The sequence below is a fragment of the Rattus rattus genome, chromosome 17, assembly GCF_011064425.1.
Source record: "Rattus rattus isolate New Zealand chromosome 17, Rrattus_CSIRO_v1, whole genome shotgun sequence".
In the NCBI taxonomy this organism is placed as follows: Eukaryota; Metazoa; Chordata; class Mammalia; order Rodentia; family Muridae; genus Rattus; species Rattus rattus.
In genome coordinates, this window is record NC_046170.1 from 32,425,126 (window position 1) to 32,447,800 (window position 22,675).

At 41.3% G+C, this 22,675-nt stretch overlaps 1 protein-coding gene across 2 annotated transcripts in view; it reads left to right on the top strand.

The window, feature by feature from the left end:
• Nucleotides 1–22,675, top strand: part of Cntnap4 (contactin associated protein family member 4) — a 665,755-nt gene that overhangs the window by 512,088 nt on the left and 130,992 nt on the right. For both annotated transcript variants that reach the window (XM_032888111.1, XM_032888110.1), the window contains exon 4: nt 17,249–17,396. In XM_032888111.1, coding sequence (XP_032744002.1) covers nt 17,249–17,396 — 148 coding nt within the window. The remainder of the gene's footprint in view (nt 1–17,248; nt 17,397–22,675) is intronic.

Genomic DNA, 22,675 nt, shown 5'->3' on the forward strand with positions numbered 1-22,675 from the left:
AATGATTACTGTGAGGAAATGCAGGAACAAGACCGTCATGGCGGGATCATGTTCTCCGGCATGATTAGGTTGTCATACTTCAACACGACAGTAGGGTACAGTGTTCTAGAGGCTGTGTCTGTGAAACTACACAAATCACCAAGACTTATCCCCCGTGATGGCCAAGCTCTTAAAACTGTTATCAGTGACACAGGGAGACAGGGTGCGGGGGTGAGGAGAATTGCAACTTTCAGTGTCACGAAGTTCTAAATAAATAAATAATTTTGGGAACATGTGTTTGCAAAGTAAACTTTTCTACATTGCTCTGTATGTGTGGGTCACTTTATCAAAAGTAATCTGCCTTGATTATTAATTTCAGTAAGACTTTTGTGATGCATTGAGAGGCATCAAGTTAACTAGAAGCAACAAAATAAATAAACATCTGGTGGTGACAAGAGAAGTTGGAAGATATTTACAGAGAGGAAAGGAAGGTAATAACATATTAGATTGTATGTAATACACTTTTATTATAAACTAATTCAATTAATCTTTGCAGGAACCACTTCCTTTGCTCATGTCATAAACCCCAGTTAACTATGCCCAACCCAGCTTGAATAACCATAAGCCCATGCCTAATCTTGACCCATGCTTTTCCTTCATATATCTCTCACCCACCCTTTATTATTTCAAAACCTACTTCATACCCCCAACATTTCATTCTCCAGCATTCCAGTCCAAATCTCTGAAAAGCGAGAGTCTTTCTCGATCAAATCTAAAAGATAATAATTCTTTTACATTATTAAATAGCCAGTTTTGAAACTTACTGGCCGCCCATGTTCTATGCCTCGCACATGATAAGCATTCTACCCATCCAAAGATCTCAGTGCAGTAAGAAATAAAAGACTATTTCATGGTAAGAACTATTGATATCAGATTCTGTGGTCTGTACAGATACCTCATCCACACAAACTGCCTCGAAGTCACAATTCTACTCCTCAGGGATCTGCCAGAGGTCCTAGTGTTCTTAGAGAAAGCATATTTCAATTCTTAGACAGACACAATGTTCAGACCTGAAGGCACAGACACCAGTGGAGGTCATTGACAGTGTTACTACTTTACTCATTATTTTTGTATGTTAGTCTGAGAACTTGTGACCATTCTGGAAGCCTTCAAAAGGCAATAGAATCGGAAAGTATGCAACAATGGACTCCACAGGACAGGTGTCAACTAGGAGGGATACCGTTTAAGGGTAGAGTCCCATGCCCAGTGCAGTACCATGGAATGCTAGCGGGCTTTTCCTCTGGTTTGCTTATTTGAATTTCTTTGTTGTAGAGAGCAGCCAGGCATTTCATCTCGTTCTCTACAGAAAGTTATAGTTATTCTGTATATTATAAATAATGCAGTTTCTTAAAATTCAAATAAGCAGAGCTTAAATTAAAATACTCATACAGCATCATTAACACCGTGTGCACTGTGTTTTATAAACTGACTCCAGAAGATGCCTCTAAACATAAAAAAGTTATCCGTCTTTAAATGGATGGTGCACCTTTGAGATATTTTTCAAATGTTAATCAACCAATCTCAGTTGCATTCAGAGAGAAACAATATGGATATTTAGGGACTGCTTGTTGCTTCACGACACTGTAATTACAACCACTGAAATATAATTTCCAAAATTTATATGCGGAGGCAAACTAGTTAAAAAGGAGATAAAACTCTGCATTAAAGAAATTAAAACTACTTTTGTTGAAGTTTCTTTCCTAGGAAGTATTTTCTGGAGAGCTTTGTTGCTCCATGGCGAAGTGTTTGCCTAGCACCCACAGGCCCTGTGTGAGCTCAGGCTCTGCAAGAAAGAGAAGTAAGGCGAACACCCAGGAACGTTAACAGCATTTACATATGTATTTGGTCTTAGTCCTCAAATGCAATTGATCAAGGTTCCTTTGCAAGGAGGTGGTGTGGATCTTTTGACTATCCAGCTGGGCCTTTCAGATTCTCCACCAAAATTATGAGATTTAGAATCAGAGTTGGGGTACACCAGGAGAGTGTCAGCCATGAGCGCTTGCGCACTGCACAGCCACGCCCATGCGCGATGGAGACTGGTGATGAGGCAAACCAGAAGTTAATCTCCTTTTCTGACCTCATTCTTCAGATTTTTACATGGATTCCTGTAAAGGGCTTGCAGAGGAAGAATGTTTGGGCAAACCTCTGATTCCAGTTTCTCTAGCTGCCATGAGTTAGAAGAGCTAGATTCCTTCTGCCTCTCCCAAGGTCAAAGTAACATCTTCAAGTTCAGAGGTTTGGATAGGCACCTCTTCTCCAAACCCCGCCCCCCGCCCAGCATATGGAGATGGAGGTTCTGTCCTGGAGAAACTAGCATTCTTTCCTTACAGGAGCAAGTGGGGACCTGGGAAAGATGCAAATCAGAGCATCACAGAGTGGTGGTTTGTAAGCTCCCTGGGCACTGTCAAGGCTTTGAATGACAGGGAGCTTGGAGACAGTGCTCTGGAGGAGCTCCAAGTTTCAACCAGAGTGGAGAATAAGCTTTCGTGACCTGTGACACAGAATGGTGACTCTTATTAAGAAGGCATTGTGCATTTTAAAATTGCAGAAAGAGTAGATTTCCAGTGTCCTCCCTTTAAAAAAAAATGACAATTACACGATACAATGGGTTTGTTAATTAGTTTGAATTATTTTATTACGCAAACATGTATCAGAACATAACACTGTACTTGAGAAGTACATACGATTATTACTTGTCAATTCATATTCTTTTTGTTAAGCCCACACTGCACACCCCCTCTAAATTTCTCAAACAATAAAAACACCTTTTTGAGAAAAGAGAAATATATGAGACAAGGTCTTGCTGTGTAGCCCAGGTATTGAATTCACCCTCCCCACCCCCACACACCTGCCTCTCTACCTCTCAAGTGCTGGGATTACAGGTGTGTACCTCCATACCCAGATATTTGTGAAGAAGATGAAATGGTAGGACTTTGTTTGTTGGTTTTGAGATTAGTGATGGTTGGTGTAGAGGAAAAAAAAATTGCCCTTAAAGATGAAAGACTTTGTTTGAACTCGAAATAAATGAGCTTGTGTCATCGTTCAGAGTAGAGCATTTCCCAAATCGCAGACTTCTTAGCATTAAAAATGGAGCTCATGCACTCCAACATTAAGTGTTCTCTATTTTTTGGTTCCATTTATCTGTATCGAGTTACCCATGGGCATGTGAGACATTTCCTGGTCTATTGTTTCATTACACCTGGCAATGTTTCAAAGGCAATGCAAGAAGGCAGGTGCTATTATTGATTGAAATAAAAATTTGCACCACTCTCTCTAACTCGATGCTCACCGCGTGCATTCAATCACCCTCAGCTCCCAGAGGACAAACGTGTTTATCTCTTTGGTGACAAATAAGCTAAGAAAGACTATATATTTTTGATCTCCAATTGCATTGTTATTGAGGTAGACTCTCTCCTGACTTTCAGAGTAATGAGACTCCAATTGTATAATTAAACTGTAAAACATTTGAAGGTCAATGAATCCGAGTCAAAACGGAGTTATAATTTATTGAAATTTATTAGTGTGTGTGTGTGTGTGTGTGTGTGTGTGTGTGTGTGTGTGTGTGTCAGTACCTGAGAGCACGTACTATAGCATGTGTGTTGGAGGTCAGTGGACAAATTTGAGGAGTCAGTTCTCTCCTTTTACCAAGTGGATTATGGGAATCAACCTCAAGTCACTGAGCCTGGAGAGAAGGCTCCAGGATTAAGAACACACTGCACTAATAAGAGCACCAGTGGAAGGGGAAGCCCTGGGTCCTGCTAAGACTGAACCCCCAGTGAACTAGATTGTTGCGGGGGGAGGGGCGACAAGGGGGGAGGATGGGAGGGAACATCAGGGGGGGGATGTTTGCCATTGAGCCGGGAAAGGGAAGGCTCGAAATGGAGTTAATAAAACAAACAAACAACAAAAAACAAACAAACAAACAAAAAAAACACTGCATAGTCTCCTAGAGGATCCAGGTTCCGTTCTCAGTACCCACATGGTCGCTCACAACCATAATAACTCCAGTGTCAAGATGATCTGACGCAAGCCTCTGACTTTTATGGGCATCAGGCATATACATGGTCTGCATACAGTCAGAGAGACAAAATACTCGTATGTAGAAAATAAATCTTAAAAAACCACAACCAAACCCCCTGATGTCTTGGTGACCAATACCTTGATCCAAATTAGCTGCTTCATTGGCCCCAGAATTGTCTTGTTGTCTGTGCATTCTAAAATTATTAGACAAGATTTAAAGGTAGAGGCAATATTAAAAGGGAATACTGTGGAAACCACTCATCTTTACATCTGTGGAATCTCAGAGCTATAAGTAGACATACCCAAACTTTACCTGTGTAGCCTGCAAGATGGCTCAGTGGGTAAAGGTGCTGGTCTTCAAGCCCAATACCCTGAGTTCAATCCCAGGGAGCATAAAGTAGAAGGAAAGAACAGACTCTTTCAGGTCCCTGTGGCCTCTCCATACATAACACACCATGCATTCTCCATCCCAAATATAGAAATTGTTTCTTAACTTTAGCCACCTCTCAGGGTCTATGTTATAAAAGGTATGGTATGGTTTGAGATTTACAAGATGATACAGTAATATGTATGTATATATATTACCGTACACATTAAAAGCATAATTAATAAATATTAAATAAAACCTGACTTTGAGGCTATTCTTTCTGAACTGTTTTAAATAATAACTTTATTAATACTTTGAGATTCCTATACAGTGTACTTTGGTCATACTTCTTCTCAACTTCTCCCAGACCTACCTTCTCCACCCTCAACTCCCTATCCACCCAATTTCAATTTTTGAATTTTTTTTGTGTTAATATCCTTGAGTCCAGTGTGTGGTACCCAGCTACTGTTAGAACTGAGGCCTGCCCTCCCAGTGCCATGAAATGACAAGAGCTTCTTAGCTGGTGGAGGAGCCGGGTCTCTTCCCTTTGCCGTTATTTTTGTCTTGTTTGATCTTACCCAGGGCTTGTGTATGCTGTCACAACTGGGATTTCATATGTGCAGCTGCCCCACTGTGTCCAAAACAGATTCCTTGAAGCCATCCACCACCTTTAGCACAGAATTTTCCACCCCAATTTTTTTGTTAAAATTCAGATTCCTGAATGTTGAGGGACAGGTGATGTACAGACGTCTTATCTGGCTGAGAATTCCATGGTTTCTTTTTTCTCTGTAAGTTGACTAGCTGTCAGTCTCCGTGTTAATGAACTTCTAGGGCAAGGAGAAGATTCTCTTATGAAGATTTATAAACATATGTATCTATGGGTATAGCAATAAGCCATTAGGAGTTATTTAAACACTGTGTTTATTTGGCAGAATAATTGTATTAGGTTAATTAACTGCCAATTTTTCAAATCAAGCATAGCAAAGCAGGCAGTTTCTTCTCATCTGCTTGGAAAGCTCACCTGAATTGGAGCCACCGTCTAAGGGACATATGAAAGTTTTCAGTTGGGAAAGTGAGTGGTAATTCGCTTAGTAAGTAAAGGACATCTTGAAGGGCTCTGAGAACTAATCAATATGTGAGAATCTTGGTATAAAAACATTTGTACAATGTCAAGGTGAGTGAGGAATCTTCCCACCTTCAATCTCATGATCTTGGGAGGGGTTCAGGTGTAGGCCCAGCCACACTGAACAATAGTTATTTTAATGATAATGATCATGAGAATGCCATTATGCTTTATAATATTGATGATTAAACGAAAGATGTTAATGGGTTCAAAGCTTGATAGATTATGTGATATCTAAAATTCAAGGTTGAAAGCATTTGTCTTCGCGTTCTTGATGACCTACAGAAAAGCACAGAAGGGAGCTATACCATCTCCCCTCTGAGATGAATCCATGCGAATATTTAAATCTTTGTCCTCTTCACTGAACTGTTTCTTTTCTTTTTTGTTTTTCTTATTAAAAATTATTTTCATACAGAAAATTTTGATTATGTTTTCCCTCCCGCAAGTCCTCCCAGAGTTTCCCCACTTCCCCAAGCACTCAGTTCTGTTCTCTCTCGCTCTCTCTTTCTCCCTCTCTCTCCATACAAATAAACAAACAATGAAAATTAAAAGTCAGTGAAACAGTAAGCAATAAGATCAAACAAAACACAACAACCACATATATCCATGGAGTTCACTTTACCTTGTCTCACTACTCCTGCCCTGGAATACGGTTGATATACCCAGCGACGTTCCATTGAGGAAAACATTTTCTCTTTTCCAGACATTTTTAATTGCAGACGACTTCTGTGGGATGCCACATCTACCCATCTCAGTTCTGGAAATCCATCTGGCTTGTGAACTTTTGCAGTAAGATTTTTTTTTTTTTTGGTTAAGGATTGGAAAATTCACAACCTGTGAATTTTCACTATGTTGGATTTGATCAAATGCTCTCTCTGCATCTGTTGGTAAAACCATATTTTCTTTAGTGTGATTAATTAGATTTCATGATTTAAGTATGACAACAACCTTTGCACCTTGAGAAGGAGGAGCTTGAGTCCAGGATGATTTATTACCTTTTATTCTGTCTGTACACATAGCATTTTGGAGTCCTTTCATTGTACTTTTTAAGGGTTGTAGAAACAACTGTGTTCAAGAGTGATCACTGACTTTAATTTTTCTTTCTGTAAGTTTACTATCAAGATCTGATATTGTTTGTACTATTCTTACAAAAGAAGATCTCTTTTTAAGTTTCTAACCTACTCCTCCTAAGTTCTTTGCAATGCTCTATCTCTCCCTTTTCTCCCTCACTCCCTTCATTCTTCACTGCAGCATTTATAACTGTCTCACAGTTTCTGGGAATTCTCCCCTGGTTTAGTTCTTTGCTTACATTGTAGTCCACCACATTCTGTTTCCTTGTCATCCAACGTCCAACTCCCTGAGCATTTCTGGCTATGCTGGATGAATTGGTAAACCCTTAGATGGCTCAGACAGCACCAGCCTTCTCCGTGGTAAACACTTGTTTCACTTTGAACTTCTCCTTTGATCCTTTTATTTATTTATTTTTTTTTGAGTTTTCATCTATCCGCTCACACAACCTACATGCTCCTGCATGCTCATCACTTTCTTCAACTCTAGCTTTTCACATATTGATCCCATAGTTCCATTATCTGTGCTGTGGGTGTGGATGAATCTGCTTTTGTTTCTCGTTATTTTAGACAACGGTTTTGTCTTTGCAGATTTTCCCCATCTTGGTTCTTCGGTGCATGACTGTGTAGTGTGTTTGCTGACACCTGTCAAGGTTGCGTTCACAATCAAGTTGTTAGTGTGAGAATTGGCATTATTCTGCGAGAAACTGAGATACATTTAATGTTTGCACCAACACTCCTGGGTGCCAAACACATAGTTTCAAACTCAGTGCATTTGTTTCTGTCTCGCCTTCTGACTTTTGGATACTCCCCAGAGATGGCCAGTTGTTATTCATTATATCACACTATAATCTTGCCGGATGATACCCTGTGTGGAAGGGATTGTGTTCTATTCCATTCCAAGTAAGCATCATTGCCTCAAATGCCTTTGTTTCGAAAGAGTCATGTGTATCAGGGTTTCTCTCGTACTCCACATTACCTCATTTATGGTGATGAGTTTCAGTCTGTTTGAGGGCAGCCCCACTTCCGTTGACATCTTGACATCTTCCCACTTCCGTTGACATCTTCCCACTTCCGTTGACATCTTGCCCAGAATCCCTGGGAGGCCGGAGGAGCTTCTCTAGTTGAGACTATCTCTGGAAAGCACTTGGCTAAGGGCTTTTGTTAAGAGTAGTCAATGGTCACCATCTCCTTCCCCTGCCAGACTCTGAGAGACTCTGATTCCAACTCTGTAAGAGGTTTTGGATGGGCGGGGCTCAGAAATGCAATCCTCAAAAGCCCCACCCATCGGGTAGTAGCTACGTCCTCTGAAGCACTCATGAGGGATTGTCATGGCTGTCTACCGGCTCAGGGTACCAGAAGTTTTGTTTTCAAATAGACATATCTGTCTTTGGATGAGCTTGCCTCCCACAGTAGTGGTTTTGCCTATGAATCAGACAGTGCAAACTGCTTTAGCAACCTGACAATAGACACTATTTTCTTGTGGTTCCAGAGTTTGTCAAGATATATGTTAGGTCAACGTATCTGCTGATTTGGTTCTTGGTTGGGCCTTGTGATGGTTACTTATGGTTATCGTCTTGACTGGATTTGGAATCATCTAGGAGACATGCCTCTGGGCGTACTGCGATAGCATTCTTGCAAAGGGTTCATTGAGAAGGAAAGAGACATCACATGAATATGGCTGGTACTACTCTGTGGTCTAGAGTCAAACACTGAATCATGCAAGGCAATTCTCCATGCTTCTGCAGTGTGTGTGGGTGTATGTGTGTGTGTGTGTGTGTGTGTGTGTGTGTGTACCTACCTATGTGTGTATGTCTGTGTCTGCATGTTTTCAGGACAGTAAATTTTCCTGTAAGAACAGCCGTTGGTACTATTTATCATTTTCTCATGTTTGCAAAATATTTTATGAAAAAAGAACTGATGAAGTAGTTAGGGGCCTACAGGCTGTCTTTCTAGTCAGTTCTGCTGGTAGGAGGCACTATACCTCCCTGAGTACTTCGCTACAATTTCAATTGAGAACATGGAAATGTTATCTTTTACTTAAAAAAATATTATTCAAAATTTTCACATGTTCTATTCCCTGGTCGTATTCTTTCCTTCTCCCAGTTCTTCCTAGATCTCTCCTACCCACCTCCCACTCACCACCCAACTTCATTCTGGCTGCCTCTCTGTTTATCTTTCTTTCCAAGCAAACAAACAAGCAAACATATGACCTAGAAACCAAAACATTGCTCTTGATCCTAGGGTTTGCCCATTTCCAACTCCCTGTCCCTCAATTGTAGGCCTTTAAGTTTTGACACAAAATCTCCAGAGGCCCAAAATATGTTATTTTCCTTCAGGGATCTAGGACTCAAATCTTGCTTATAATCCAGTGAGGTAAAAGAATCACCTGAGCTTATATTTCTCTTCCTCAGGAAACCTTCTCACATCTGAAGAGAAAGTGCCTTAGATATTGTTTTATTATATTATTACTATTATTATTATTATAGTTTTCTACCATATTATATATAATTATTTTTACATTTTCTGCTCTAATTCTATTTCTTTATTTTGTTATTTGTTTTTATTCTGGGGTTTGTCCAGAATCTGCTAGTATAGCATTGTAATAATATGAATATCATATATTTTCAGACTCCTAGACTGCCATTACTATTTATGCAAAAAAAAATAACTCAGAGGAATTATGTTCACATTGAAAATTAGTCAGCTGGGCTCAGTGTTTTCTGGTTGTGGTTATAATGTCTTTGACATATGTTTGCAAGTTTTTCTTATTTGGAATCATGTTGACAGTTTTCTCACTTTTCAGTATTTTTTTTGTTTTGCTTTTCTTTTGCACTTTCCACAACTAAAGGACCTCTTGGGAGGTGCGTTTAGTCAAGATTTATAGCTGCCATCAAATAAAGAAGAGATTTTTATTTGACAGCCGTGGCCATGATTGAGCCAGTGTCTGTGTGCTAACTGATAATGGCAAAATAAGTTGCATCTGGAAACAGGTCACGGGCGGGTCACATGTAGGTCACTGGAATTCTGGTAATAAAGGAGATCAATAATGACAAGGGGATTCTCATGTTTGCCTGTCTGTTTGTTGCGTTGAATTTCAACTCTCGCTGCTGTTTATTTTGGCTGGAGTTGGATCAATTTATATGCAGTCTGAGTCTGCTATGTAACTATGTATAACGGGCCTCCTGTTTCTGATTTATGACAGTAAGATTTCATAGCTCCGTGTGAATTGCCACAGGCAGTGGTTTCTTAAACATCCTGGCTTTTATACATGGCTTGTTCAATTAATATTTGAAAAAGAAATTAGCACCATTCTACCTTGCTATAAACTTTAGAATCACTCAGGAAAGTCTTTAAGATCCCGGAAAAATTTTAAACTCACTAACTCATGAATTATCTTGGCTGCCTATAATTTTCACCCCTGAAGATCAAACCCAAGGCATTGCACATACTAGGCAAGCTCCACGCCAGTAAACTATATCCCTGTCATGCTTCAAATATATTTCCAAGTCATCTATGAACAGCTGGTGGAGTATGTAAGTCATCAAGTCAAACAGAAAACAACAGTTCAATTAAGCTTTTCAATTTTTATCACATCTACCTAAATTTTACTTCTAGACATTTCACACATTTAATGACGCCATGGCACAGCATCTGACGTTCTTCTGTATCTATGAAGGCAAGAGTCTTAGGAACAGTGCCTTTGACTTTTATTCTTCTACAGGAGAAGTTAGAGAAAATGTGTGGCTTACAAGCATCTTCATTTTATAGAAGTCGGTGGGTAGAGCTGAGTCCCAGCTCAGTGTCATTATTCTCAGATGTATGAAATATGTTATATATGAACTGTTTATGAACTGGTTAAATATGGACTAAAGAGGGAAACACTTTAGAAAACAAGTCACACTTCCCCCAGGGTAGGTGTTTTTGCGTCTGTGTTCTGCTGCTTTTTTTTTTTTTTTCTTTTTGATGACTTCACTAAATTATGAGCTTTGGACTTGGAGCAGCCTGGAATTAAATTCTTACTTAGCCACTTTCTAGCCGTGTGACTTTCCACGCCTAACCTCTATAATTTTCATTTTCCTCCGTTGTAAAGTGGGTACAAAAATAACCGCTTTGCAGGGTTGTCACCAACAGTAAAGCTGCACAAAATGCTTCAGCTGTGTCCTACCCTGAGTGACAAATTTTTTTGTGCTGAAGACATTTAAATTGATAACGTAGAGCACAGTTGCTTTGTGCTGTAGCCTGGATGCTCGCCTCTTCCAAGCCTTGCAGGTTGGAACCCTAATCTTTAAGGCTGTGGCCTTCTGGGCATAGGGTATGAAGGGATGTGATTGGGTTCAGAGTGTTCATGGCAATAAGACTAGTGCTTTTCTCAAAGAGGCTCATGGGAGCTATGGGAGGTCCTCTGTTCTTTCTACCATGTGAGGATTTAGCAGAAGGATCTAATTCTACAGTGCAAGGTGTGGTCCTAAGCAGAGATTTAATCTGCCAGTCTTAACTTTAGACGTTTTAGGTCCCAGAATTAGAATGATTGGAAATAGACTTCAAAGATAATTATTTGACACCTTCATATACATATATAGTGGATTTTAGTAATTTTCACCCTCCTTCAGCTTTCTTATCTGTTTTTCTCTTCCACTAAACCATTTCTTCCTCCCAATAAGATGCCCTGTTTTCGTATCTTCTGTCCCTGGGCGCTAGGTATGACCCGTTGAGTCTAGAATTGCTTGCATGGGTCTGGGTAGGGTAGTTGCTGGAGCATATGCAACTTACCAGTGGCTAGAGCACTAAAGAAAATATTTGACAGTCCTTCTCCCAGCAACTATTAAGAGCTAATAGTCCCTGAGGGAGGACTAGGGCCTCATGAGTCCCCTCCTTCATCCATGATGAAATGTTGATGGGCAGGACCCAATCTTGTGTACCTTTGTGCCGGTAAACATAGCTGCAATAGAGTTCAAGAACGGTGAATATGCAATATCCAGAGGATTTATTAATATTAATAATAACATTATTAATCATTATTATTTGCTGTGTATCCCTCTATCCTCTGGCTCATAAACTTTTTTTGTTTATGATTTGAAAACCTTCCTTGAGCTTTGGAAAGCGTGGTCTACATATCCCGTCAGGGCCAATGACATCAGCATCATACATTCTAGGCATTTGACCAGTTACTACATTCTACATTCGCTCAGGACCACTGTAGTGGGGCCCTTCTTTCGTGAAGGCCAAGTCCAGCACTCACAGGAGCATTTAGAAGACCAGTTGGGAAAAGACAATTATAGTAGTAGGCTCCCCTCTTGTGCCTCTGACTTACAGGACTGGGGAGCAGGCCTGGAATCAAACACAAAACAAACAAAACGAAAACAACCAAAAACAACAAAACCCTCCCAAACAAAGCAACATCAACAAACCCACATGCACAAAAGAGAAAAACAGACTTGGTGTGGGTTCCTCAGTTTATGGTTTCTTGTGAGTACAGCCCAGTGGACTAAAAGACATTATTTCTTCTCCTTCTCAACCCTAGCAGACCCTTCTAAGTTCACTTTCTTCCCGAAAACTTGTGAGATTAAATAGGAAGCTATAAAGAGAAGGACTTCTCTCTGCCATAGGAAGGTGGAAGACTACAGGCTGGGACTTAGCCTTGCAGACCCATTAGGTGCTTTTCCTGTCATAGCAACCAAACTCCTAATGAGGCCACTCAAGGGGAGAGATTTGATTTGGCTCATGGTTTGCAGAACTACGACAGTATTCAGTGGAAGCCATGACTCTAGGCAGTTCTGTGGCCGAGGGAAAGGGTAGCAGTTGCTTGCTCATATCTTGGGAGACCAGAAAGAGAGACAGGCCATGAAGCAGAATTGTGCTGTAGACTCGAAGGTCTACACACCTCGGAACAGCCATTCCTCCAGCGAACCCACTCCTCTAAAACCTTTGGCTGTATTGACCAGCTGGAACCCGGAGCAAGCGTCCAACTGCGTGAGCCTGCGGGAGACTTTTCACGTTCTAATCGCAGTAGCGTGCACTTGAAATGCACACCCTAGGCTGCTTTCACCTGGGAGGTGAGAAAACCAATTTCCTGCAGTTCTGAGGTGCACCTAATGGACTCTGACTGTAAACCGAACTCTGAAGGAACGGATAAATCTGTTCATGCAATACATTTTTTTTTGAAGGAGTAAAGAAAAAGGAGAAATGTCATAATTAAAATTATGACCTCAAAAATAAACAAAAGGAAAACAAAAAGAGAGAAAAATGAGACATTTAAACCCATGCGTTTCTTGCTGACAACTGGATCCCAGTATTTATAAACTGAGGCAGGAGGATGCTGAGTTTGAAGCCAGCCTTGGCTACACAGTGAGGCCCTGTCCTTCTTAAAGAACAATACAAAACCAACAAAGGAATCTGTGTGCTTCTTTATGAATTTTGATGGTATGTAAAAAACATTTTTTTCCCATAACAGACTGAAGACTGTCTCGTAGGGATAGCTGATGCATTTAAAACTTGACAGTAAGCCTTGAAATTTTCATTTATAGGGTACTGCAGGATCAGACCTCCACCCTACAGACATTCTGAAAAGTTTCTCTGTGAGCACTGAGTTAAAAAACCGAATCCTGGTTATTTGGGGATTTCACAAAGGTAAACAGGTTGGGCGGCAGAAAGCGAATGCTTTCTGTCTACTTTAGATGTGAGAAATAGTAACGTTATATTTTTCTAAATGACTTTGCAGTGGGAAGATGTTTTAAGGTCTCTGAGTGTTCCTAAAGGATGCTTCTGCCAGCCACACCAACTGCCTGCCCTTCCTGTAGTAATGTCTTAATTTTTAAAAAAAAAATATTAAAAAAAAAGAAAACCGGCTATTTAAAAAACCTCACATTCTACAGTCTTCAGCTTCAGGATTCTGTCAGAGAGAGAGAGCTGCTAAAATTTTTACTGTGCCAGGGAAGAGATTTGTATTACTTATGCAAATTATATATATTTTATATTTTCACTTCATGTTTAAACATTTAAATAACCTAGGAGCCAATCAGGTAAAAAAATCAAACACTGCTGTCCACACGCATTCCCCGAGTCATTCACCCATCTGCTATCACTGTCAGTGTGGAAATCTCTTCCTCCCCGTCCCTTACGCCGAGATCCTTGCAGTGCATCTATCTGAATGTGTGAAATTCTGTTAATTTTAGGGGGGAAATGTGGTGTCTTTTGGAAGGTCATTTAATTAATCATCCACCTGTTCACTTGGCAAGGGATTGTAAGTACAGATTACATTATTCTGCCAGTGGCACCCAGGAAATAGAATCAAAGATATGTGCTAAACTGATAGTGTCACTTTAGAATCCAGTATCCGGAGACCAGCATCTCAGCTATGCTTGCAAACGAGCTTGTTAAGAGGCACACATACACATACACACACACATGCATGTGTGCACACATATGTATATGTGCCTAAGGTCACCATAACATGAATATACAGGCATGCATACACATATCAAGGTCTAGGGTATTCATGATCCAGGCAAACAGAAGATGTGTTCACACGTGTACACACATCAGTGCCTGGGGTCATCATAACAGGCGCATATACTTGGGTTCACATGCACGAACACACATACCAATGCCTAGGGTCTGTGTGACACGTGGATATATGTGTATATGGTGTGTGCGTGGGCTTACACACAAACACAGCTGTGCCTGGGGGCTGTACACTGAAAGATTTAATGTGGAGTTCAAGTTGGGGAAGAGTACCCTGCCTCGACCCTCCTAAAAGAAAAATTCGACCACATGGATGTCCAAATTCCAGGTAGGTTCTCATGATCTACTAGGAAATGCAAACCACTAAGGTGGGCATGGTGGGATAACCTTTCTTACCTAATCCTTAGTAAAAATAACCAGTAAAACAGGAAACAGGCTGCAACTTTCTGAAAGGGCTGATGGTCAGAGTTGAAGGATCAGTACGGTTGAACACTATTTTCCTATTACATTCGGGGAAACGGTGGCAGCCCAGGCAAGTACACGACGACGAAAAGTCCACGAAGAACATTCCCCGGGATCAAGTATGTCTGAGACATGCTGGATCACTCCCCGTCCAAGAGACACAGCACATGGTCTTGTTACTCTGCGCTCCGAGAGGCCTCGTAACGGAGAAATCTGCTGAACTCTGTTTAAATTTTCTTTGTAAGCCCTGTCTTCCTTTGCCCAAGGATCTTGCTGACACCCACCTTGAGGCAAACTGGATTTCACTGTAGTTGGAGAGACGCGTAGGGTACGTGGTTTAGTGGAGCACTCCTGCTAGCAGGGTACGATAAATAAGTCTGAAAAAGAGTAAACAGGAAAGGACCCTCCCTCCTGCAGAGGATGAGAAACCCAGAGAAGGAAGAACAGGAAGATCTGACGTTATCAAGAACAAGTCCGTCTCTGGTGGAGGCGGTATGGAGAGCCGAAACAGGAAGTGACTGTACACAGTTGTCTTCCTTGCAACGAATGGCTTTAATCAGGACTGAGTCAGACCTTTTCAAGGAGAGTCAATGGGGCTACATCCCAGTAGTGATTGTTACATTTGATGAGGACTATGTTTTTTTTTTTTTTTTTTTTTTAAAGCAGTGGGATGAGGTTCTGCCTCCTCAGTCCAAATCTTGCTGGCTGGTCACCAGAAACCATTGAGAATCTAGGTATGGATGGGGGCAGGACACAAGAATGAGTTTTAAGACCAGGTTTTGATGACCGTTCTGATGGGAACATGCTTTGTGAGACTGGATGGTGATAGTAGAGATGGTAAGACATGTTGTCTCAGTGACCATGCACCCATCAACAAGTAAGTGAGGGGAAGAGGTTATTTTTGGTTTATGGTTTGAGAGTTAAGTCCATCATGGAGGGGACGCTGTGGCAGCCAGAGCCTCGGTCAGGAAGCAGAGTTTGACAGACCCCACAGAGCTGAGCTTGGTTTCTCCACTTGACACTTCTATTCAGGGGAGGGTCCCAACCCATCCCGGGTCTCACCCACACTGACAGTCAGTCTTTCTTCCTGGAAAAGCATCTCATGGATGCGCGCCAACGATTGTTTCTTAGCTGGTGCCAAATACAGTCGAGTAGAAGAAGAGGATTAGCTCGCACAGGTGCCAGGTTTCAGATTTAATTTGCAGGTAGAAATGTACAGCTGTGGAAAAGCTTGTGGCCTGCCAACCCGAAAACCGGGAGAACAGGATGCTGACGGAACAGGAGAAACGCACCGATCATTCAGGGAGTTAATGGCAGTTGATTTCAAAACCCTGCAACATTATCTTAAAAGAATGTAGTAGAAAATACTTTGGTAAATACTACTACCAATTAGCAATACTGGAACCTGCTGCCTGCCTCTTAGCCTTCTCGGCTGGTCCCTTGTTGATTGAGTAACTTTAAGGAGAGGAGCATCATCAGCCTGCGTAGGAAATAGCATCTTTCCTATGTCATTCCTACATATACAAATTAGGATAGTGTAACCAAAAAGAAAGGAAGAATTGGAGGAGGGGGTGGAAAAGAAATAATGATGAAATATGAGTGATGGGAAAGGTTTCTTTTTCATACTGATTTCTTCATTTGCGAAGTCCCATGATGTGGCAGATAAACAGACCTCCGGGCTGGAGGTATGACTCAGCACATAAGAGCACTTGCTGCTCTTGTGGATGTCACATGTATGGTTCCCGGCCCCCATAGGGACTCTTACAACGGAAATTCCAATTTCAGTGGATCTGGTGCCCTCTTCTGCATTTCCCAAGCACCAGCCATGTACACGGCTTGTGAACACATACACAGACACTTATAAAATAAAAATAAAGAAATCTTTAAAAGCATTTTAAGTAGCCAGGGTTTCAAGTTCTATGAATGTTGCCAGGAAGTGATACATCAGCGAATGTGCCCTAATACTGTGGAAGGAACATAGGCTTACTCAGTGTAATGGTTTTGCAGACGCCAGTGATTTTTTTTCTCACCTTCCTGACCTTTAATTTCCTCATCTGCAATTTGACTGTGCTGGCTTAGCATCATTCCAAAGGTCTCTCTCGTTTTCCAGAGCCAGAGTCTGTAAGTCTAATCGCAGGTCTTTCCAAATTCTCATTGCTTCCAGTATCCCTTTATGGCTCTGGACAAGTCTGAGGCAGTCTGCTGATGAAGCTTAGCGACTCTTAGAGTGTGGTTCCTACTTGGGGGAGGCTTTTGTTTATGCTAATGAGGGAGCCGAGAAAGCGCAATAGCTGAAACAGGTGAGCAATTTCTTTGCTGAATCAGGTAATAGTTTTTCAATACTGAGAGATTATTTTCTCGCCTTCTGCACGCTAAGATTGCAGCGCTGGCAAGCCACTGGCGCGCGCACGCTTTTACGTTTAATCCGTGTTTTGCGGAAGCAATTTTTATCGAGGGTATCGTCGCTGAAAGCTGCTTTAATGGGTGCGATTGTAATTTAAAACTTCTCCTAATACAAAGAAACGGAGGTAGCAGTCACTTTGTGCATGGAGAGACAAAACGGTTCATCTGATTTCCTTAAAGAAAGTGGCACTTTTCACAGAGGGGGAATAAAGGGAAAAGGCTGGCTTTGCACACGGGCCTTCATTCCAGGTGAAACTGATAATCTCCAGATACCGAGAGATCCTTCTTTTCCTTTTCTTCCAGGGTTTTTCTGGAAACGCGAACGCAGACAGCGTCGTGTACTATAGACTCCAGCCTTCAATCAAAGCCAGGTTTCTGCGCTTCATTCCTCTAGAATGGAACCCGAAGGGCAGAATCGGGATGCGCATCGAGGTGTTCGGGTGTGCATACCGTAAGTGTTTCGTTTACCCCACGTATGGCAATAGGTATCAAAGGCGGTGCTCGAAAAGCCAAACGGTACCCTGAAATCAACTCTGTAGGTATGAAGAAAGACGCCGGACGGGAAAGATTTCAGCGCAAGACGACTCTTGGGACCACAATGTGCTAATTTTTATAGGAGTGTTCAACTTGTACATTTTAATTCAGGGATGAAGTGTGTGTGTGTGTGTGTGTGTGTGTGTGTGTGTGTGTGTGTGTGTGTACATTACAAAGCTATCATTACTAAAGCTGTCTGAGTATTTGAATATCGCATCTCCCCCAGTATACTTGAAGCTTCATGTTGGGACCCCGTCTTTTAAGAAAGGAGAAAAAGCTGTGCGGTGGTGGTGCCCACTTAGCACTTGCGGGGGAGAAACACATGGATCTCTATGAGTTCAAGGCCAGCCTGCTCTACAGAAAGAGTTCCAGGATAGCCAGGACTACACAGAGAAACCCTGTCCCAAAAAGAAAAGAGATGTTAGGCCATTTAGTATGTATGACCAGCCAGCTTGTACGAAAGCTGAGTCTTTTTCTCTGTAGCCTAAAAAATAGTATCCCAAGGAACTCATTTTTAAATGTGCTGTGCCCTCAGCATAAATTAAAAGAGACAGGGAAGACCTCTGCCAGAATATAAATGTCTTTGAAGTGATTTCACATTAAAAAAGGAAAAGAAAAGCAGAAACCACAGATTTCACTTAGGTTCCCCCTAATGAGGCATCTTATTACATGTTTTTGTTTGTTTATTTATTTGTTTTTTTTCTGTGGGGAAGAGACTACTCTTCCCCTGTGAGGGACTCTGTTATTATAGACTACTAAGTCAGTTAACACGATCTACAGCAATCAGGCAAACAAGCTGGGGTTTGGAAAGATTCATGTGTTGACCCAATGTCTTACAACTAACACTTGGGAAACTCCATGGTCAAACCCAGGACTGTTTGATTTTACTACATCATTATCCCTCTAGTGAATTTTTCCCCAAGATTTATTTTATGTACATAAGTACACGGTAGCTGTCTTCAGACACACCAGAAGAGGGCATCGGATCCCATTACAGATGGTTGTGAGCCACCATGTGGTTGCTGGGAATTGAACTCAGGACCTCTGGAAGAGCAGCCAGTGCTCTTAAACACTGAGCCATCTCTCCAGCCCTCTAGCAAAATTTTATTTATTTTTATTTTTTTATTGTATTTTTTGCCACTAAAGTTTTATGTCACCTCAGGATATTATCCTGGCTAGGTTCTGCTTCCTTTTACTAACAGGAAAGAAAAGCAAATGTCATAAAGAAGTCAGTTGAGTGGAAGAAGTCTTCAAAATTTTGTTTTTTTTATTAGTTTATATAGGTTAATGTCTATATGCAGGTTAGGGCTGACACCAGTTAGGTCAAGACTATGATTGGACAGTAAGAAATAAGGCAGGGACAAAGTTTTTGTAAGGCAGGAGAGAAGGAGGAGAGAGAAGATGGAGATGGAGAAAGGTGACCCCAGATCCGGGTGGTCTTGAATTGCCAAGGTAGCTGGGATGGACTTCTGTAGGCAAATTTACCTAGGTGGGTGGTTTATATCTTTATCAATTGGTTGTAAGTTTATTGTGTGGATGTATAGTGGATTGAGAATTCAACATATAAATCTGATTGTTGGGTTGTAGTTTGTTGATTTTAACGGGTTGCTGGGAGTTTATAGGGTAACTACTCAGAGGTGTATGTTGGGAATGTAAACAGAGCAGCAGCAGAGCGGTTCACAGAGAATTAGGAAGGGTAGCCGCTGTTGGCAGAGAGTTAGCCGCTGCTGAGATCAAGAGGTAGATGCTGGGAATGTAAGCAGAGCCCACAGTAAGAGAGCTGTGAGTGAGGGCAGGGCGGCTTGACGGGGTACCTAGCTGGGACTGCTCGAAGACTGTCTGGGTCAGTGTGCTTAGGGGCAGCGTGGAGCCGCTGAGATAAATTAGTGCTAGTTCCGGTGGCATAATGGAGCCGGAAGTAGCTAGTGCGCAACCGCTAGGGCACGCACCGGAACTGGCCGCACTCTTTTTTTATTTTTACCACAAGTTTCTCTGCGTCTCTCTGTGTGGGCATGTGCATATATGTGACGATGTGAAAATCCCTTTGGAGGTCAGAAGACAGCGTCAGATTCCCTGGAACTTGAGTTGCAGTGAGCTGTGAGTCAACCAGTGTGGTTTCTCAGGAGGGAGCTAGGGTCCTCGGGAAGTGCAGTTTCTGCTCTTAGTTGGTAGGTCAACCTTCCAGACCATTGATGAAGTTTGAAAAACTCTGTCTGGCCAAGAGGTCTTATTGTACAGACTGCTTGGGGCTCCTGGTATTTTAACGATGTACCTGCTACCCAATGATATCATCAATCAACAGGATTTTTCCCCTTTAGGCTTCTAGAACAATTGTAATGATATTTGATGTAACAGTAATTTAATTAGCAATGGTGCCAATAACAGTATTAATAGCATTAATATTTCTAATTCTAAAAAAAAATAGAAAACTTGCCTGAGTGCTTACTATATGCACTAGAGTGTTTCTTTGTGTGTATGTGCAACATGTGTATGTGTTTTTCTGCATGCTTAGGTATGTGTGGTTGCATGTGCCCATGTGTGTGGAGGCCAGAGGTTGTCGTCAGGGGTCTTCCTCTATTATTTTTCTTTGTTTCTTGTTTGTTTGTTTTGCATCTCTCTGTCTTTCTGTCTCTCTGTCTCTCTCTCTCTCTCTCTCTCTCTCTCTGTCTCTCTCTTTCTCTCTCTCTCTCTCTCTCCTCTCTCTCTTTCTCTCTCTCTCTCTCTCTCTGTCTCTCTCTCTCTCTGTCTCCTCTCTCTGTCTCTCTCTCTCTCTTTCTTCTCTCTCTCTCTCTCTCTCTCTCTCTCTCTCTCTGTCTCTCTCTCTCTCTCTCTCTCTCTCTCTCTCTCTCTCTCTCTCTCTCTCTCTCTTAGAACCTGGAGTTCACTGACTCCAGTAGACTTTTTTGGGAGCCCACAGAGATGCTTCCGTGCCTCCATTCCAATGCTGCGACTATAGACACATACCACTGTGTCGGGCTTTTCACGTGGGTGCTTCTTATAGACACTGTACAAAGACTTGCATGATGTCTCAAAGGAACCCAAGAAGCTATCCCATGATAACTCTTCCGTTTTTCCCTTTGCACAAAAGAGAACGAAGGCTTAGGTCGGTTGACTTTCACAGGCTACACAGACAGGAAGTGGCAGAGCTGGGCTTACAGCCAAGGTTCCTGGAGCCCAGGACTTGAGCTATTGCATCCTCCAGCTGCGGGATCAGCGAGATGAGTTCTGGGGTAGCTTTCTTCTCACCATCTGCCCAGCTGGACCGCTGGCTTTCTTGGCTTCCATGGTCCCGCTTAGCTGCTCTGGGTGTGTCGGTTTCTTATTTTATAATTTCCAGACCTGGAAAACAAATCACCCTTTAAAAAATAGCCTACAGTAATCAAGTTCCAGAAGCTAGAACTTGGTCAAACAGACGTATTTCTGAAATGTTGTTTTATTATTATTATTGTTGTTGTTTTTGTTGTTATTTATTGGGGGATTAAATTTAGCACCTGCTATGCACTAGACAAGTGCTCTACCATAGTCCATTTCCCCAGCCTGTCTTTATATTCTGGAAGTTAGCCAAACTCATACATGTATGGTGGCCAATGAAGGGAAAGAAAACCAGGCTGCTTTGTGTTGACAATTGCATTCTGTATGGATCATTCATTATGCAAAATATTTACCATAGCGGAGTAAAAGCTGACATTGCTTGTGGATACACTGTGATATGGATCTTTTTTTTTCCAACACAGTCTAATGTAAATTCTTACGTTTCCCTGGGTAAACTGAGTCCTGAGGAAATGAAGCACCTTTTGAATTTTGACTGTCAATCCCATGCTGTTTTGCTGAAACCGAATTGTTACTTATAATGCCTGCAGGACAGTGCCTACTAACGTTGACAGTTCTTTGGGTTCTCTCTGATGGCACCTGACTGTGGATAAACTAAGTGACTCCCCAGTCTGAGGTCTATGACTCTTTGGAACACTCTTTTTTCTTTCTTTATTTTTTGTATGTTTACTGTTTTGAGGACCAGCACTTTCCCAGCCTGCCAATCAGTCTCCTGTTCTCACTGACCCATGACATAAGTACTAGCATAGTTTAAAGTCAAAAACATAGAATAAAATGCTATGATAGGAACTGATATAAAATGATAGCTGTGCGGTTTTAAGTTATTAAAAGATACAAAGTAATACGTTTAATGGATAGATAGTCTCATAAGACAGCAGCTAGAAACCAAGTTAAAATTGGCATGGATGTTAGTGACTGGGCTGGATATATTGACTTTAATCCCTCGACTGAATGATCCTCATGATCACATTTTCCCAACTATTTATGTCATCATTCTTTCATGAATATTAATTTATTACATATGATACCATAAAGTCAATACATGTTGAACAGCTATTATGAGCCAAAGAGCATTACATGTAGGTATTTTCTCATTTAGTTTGAATAACACAGAGGAATAGGTACTCGGATCTCACTATTTTATGCAGGAATAGGAGACAAGCAGAATTTCCTACCTAACGAGCCATAGACCTGCTTTCAGTCACTGGGCATAGACATACCTGGAAACATTGGCTTTCCTTATTCTTGAATGAAAGGGCAAAGCACTCAGTGCTATGATTTGTCTGTTAACTCTTTTGAGTGGTGTAGATAAGATCAGGCTGAATTTGTATTAAACATAGGAGGGCATTCTTCTACAACATCTTTAGATAGGAAACAGTGGTATTTGGGCTGAGGGCAAGGTCTTCCTTCTGGATCACAGCCATGAGATGGCCATCTCTGCTCAGTGAAGCAAGCCTCCTCTGACTGCTTCTTCCTATATGTACTCACCTAAAATAGTTTGTGGATAGGCATTGTCTGGGTAGTTTATTCAAGAGCACTGCCCATCAAAGTGCCTTACATCTGACATAGAAGAAAGGAGACTATAGAAAAATTAGGAACTTGGTCCAAGATCAGACAACACGAGTTAGACCTAAGATCTAAAATAAGTGACATCACTGTCCAAAGGTAGTATTCTTCACAACTACTTGGGTCTTCTATCTATTCACAAATAAATATTACTAACATTTTTTCTTGGAGATACTTTTACTACATATTGTATACTATGTATTATATATTTTAAGTACAAAGTATACTATATATACTATTTATAAAGTATATATACTATATTGTATAAAATATACTATACAGATAAATTCTAAGATAGCA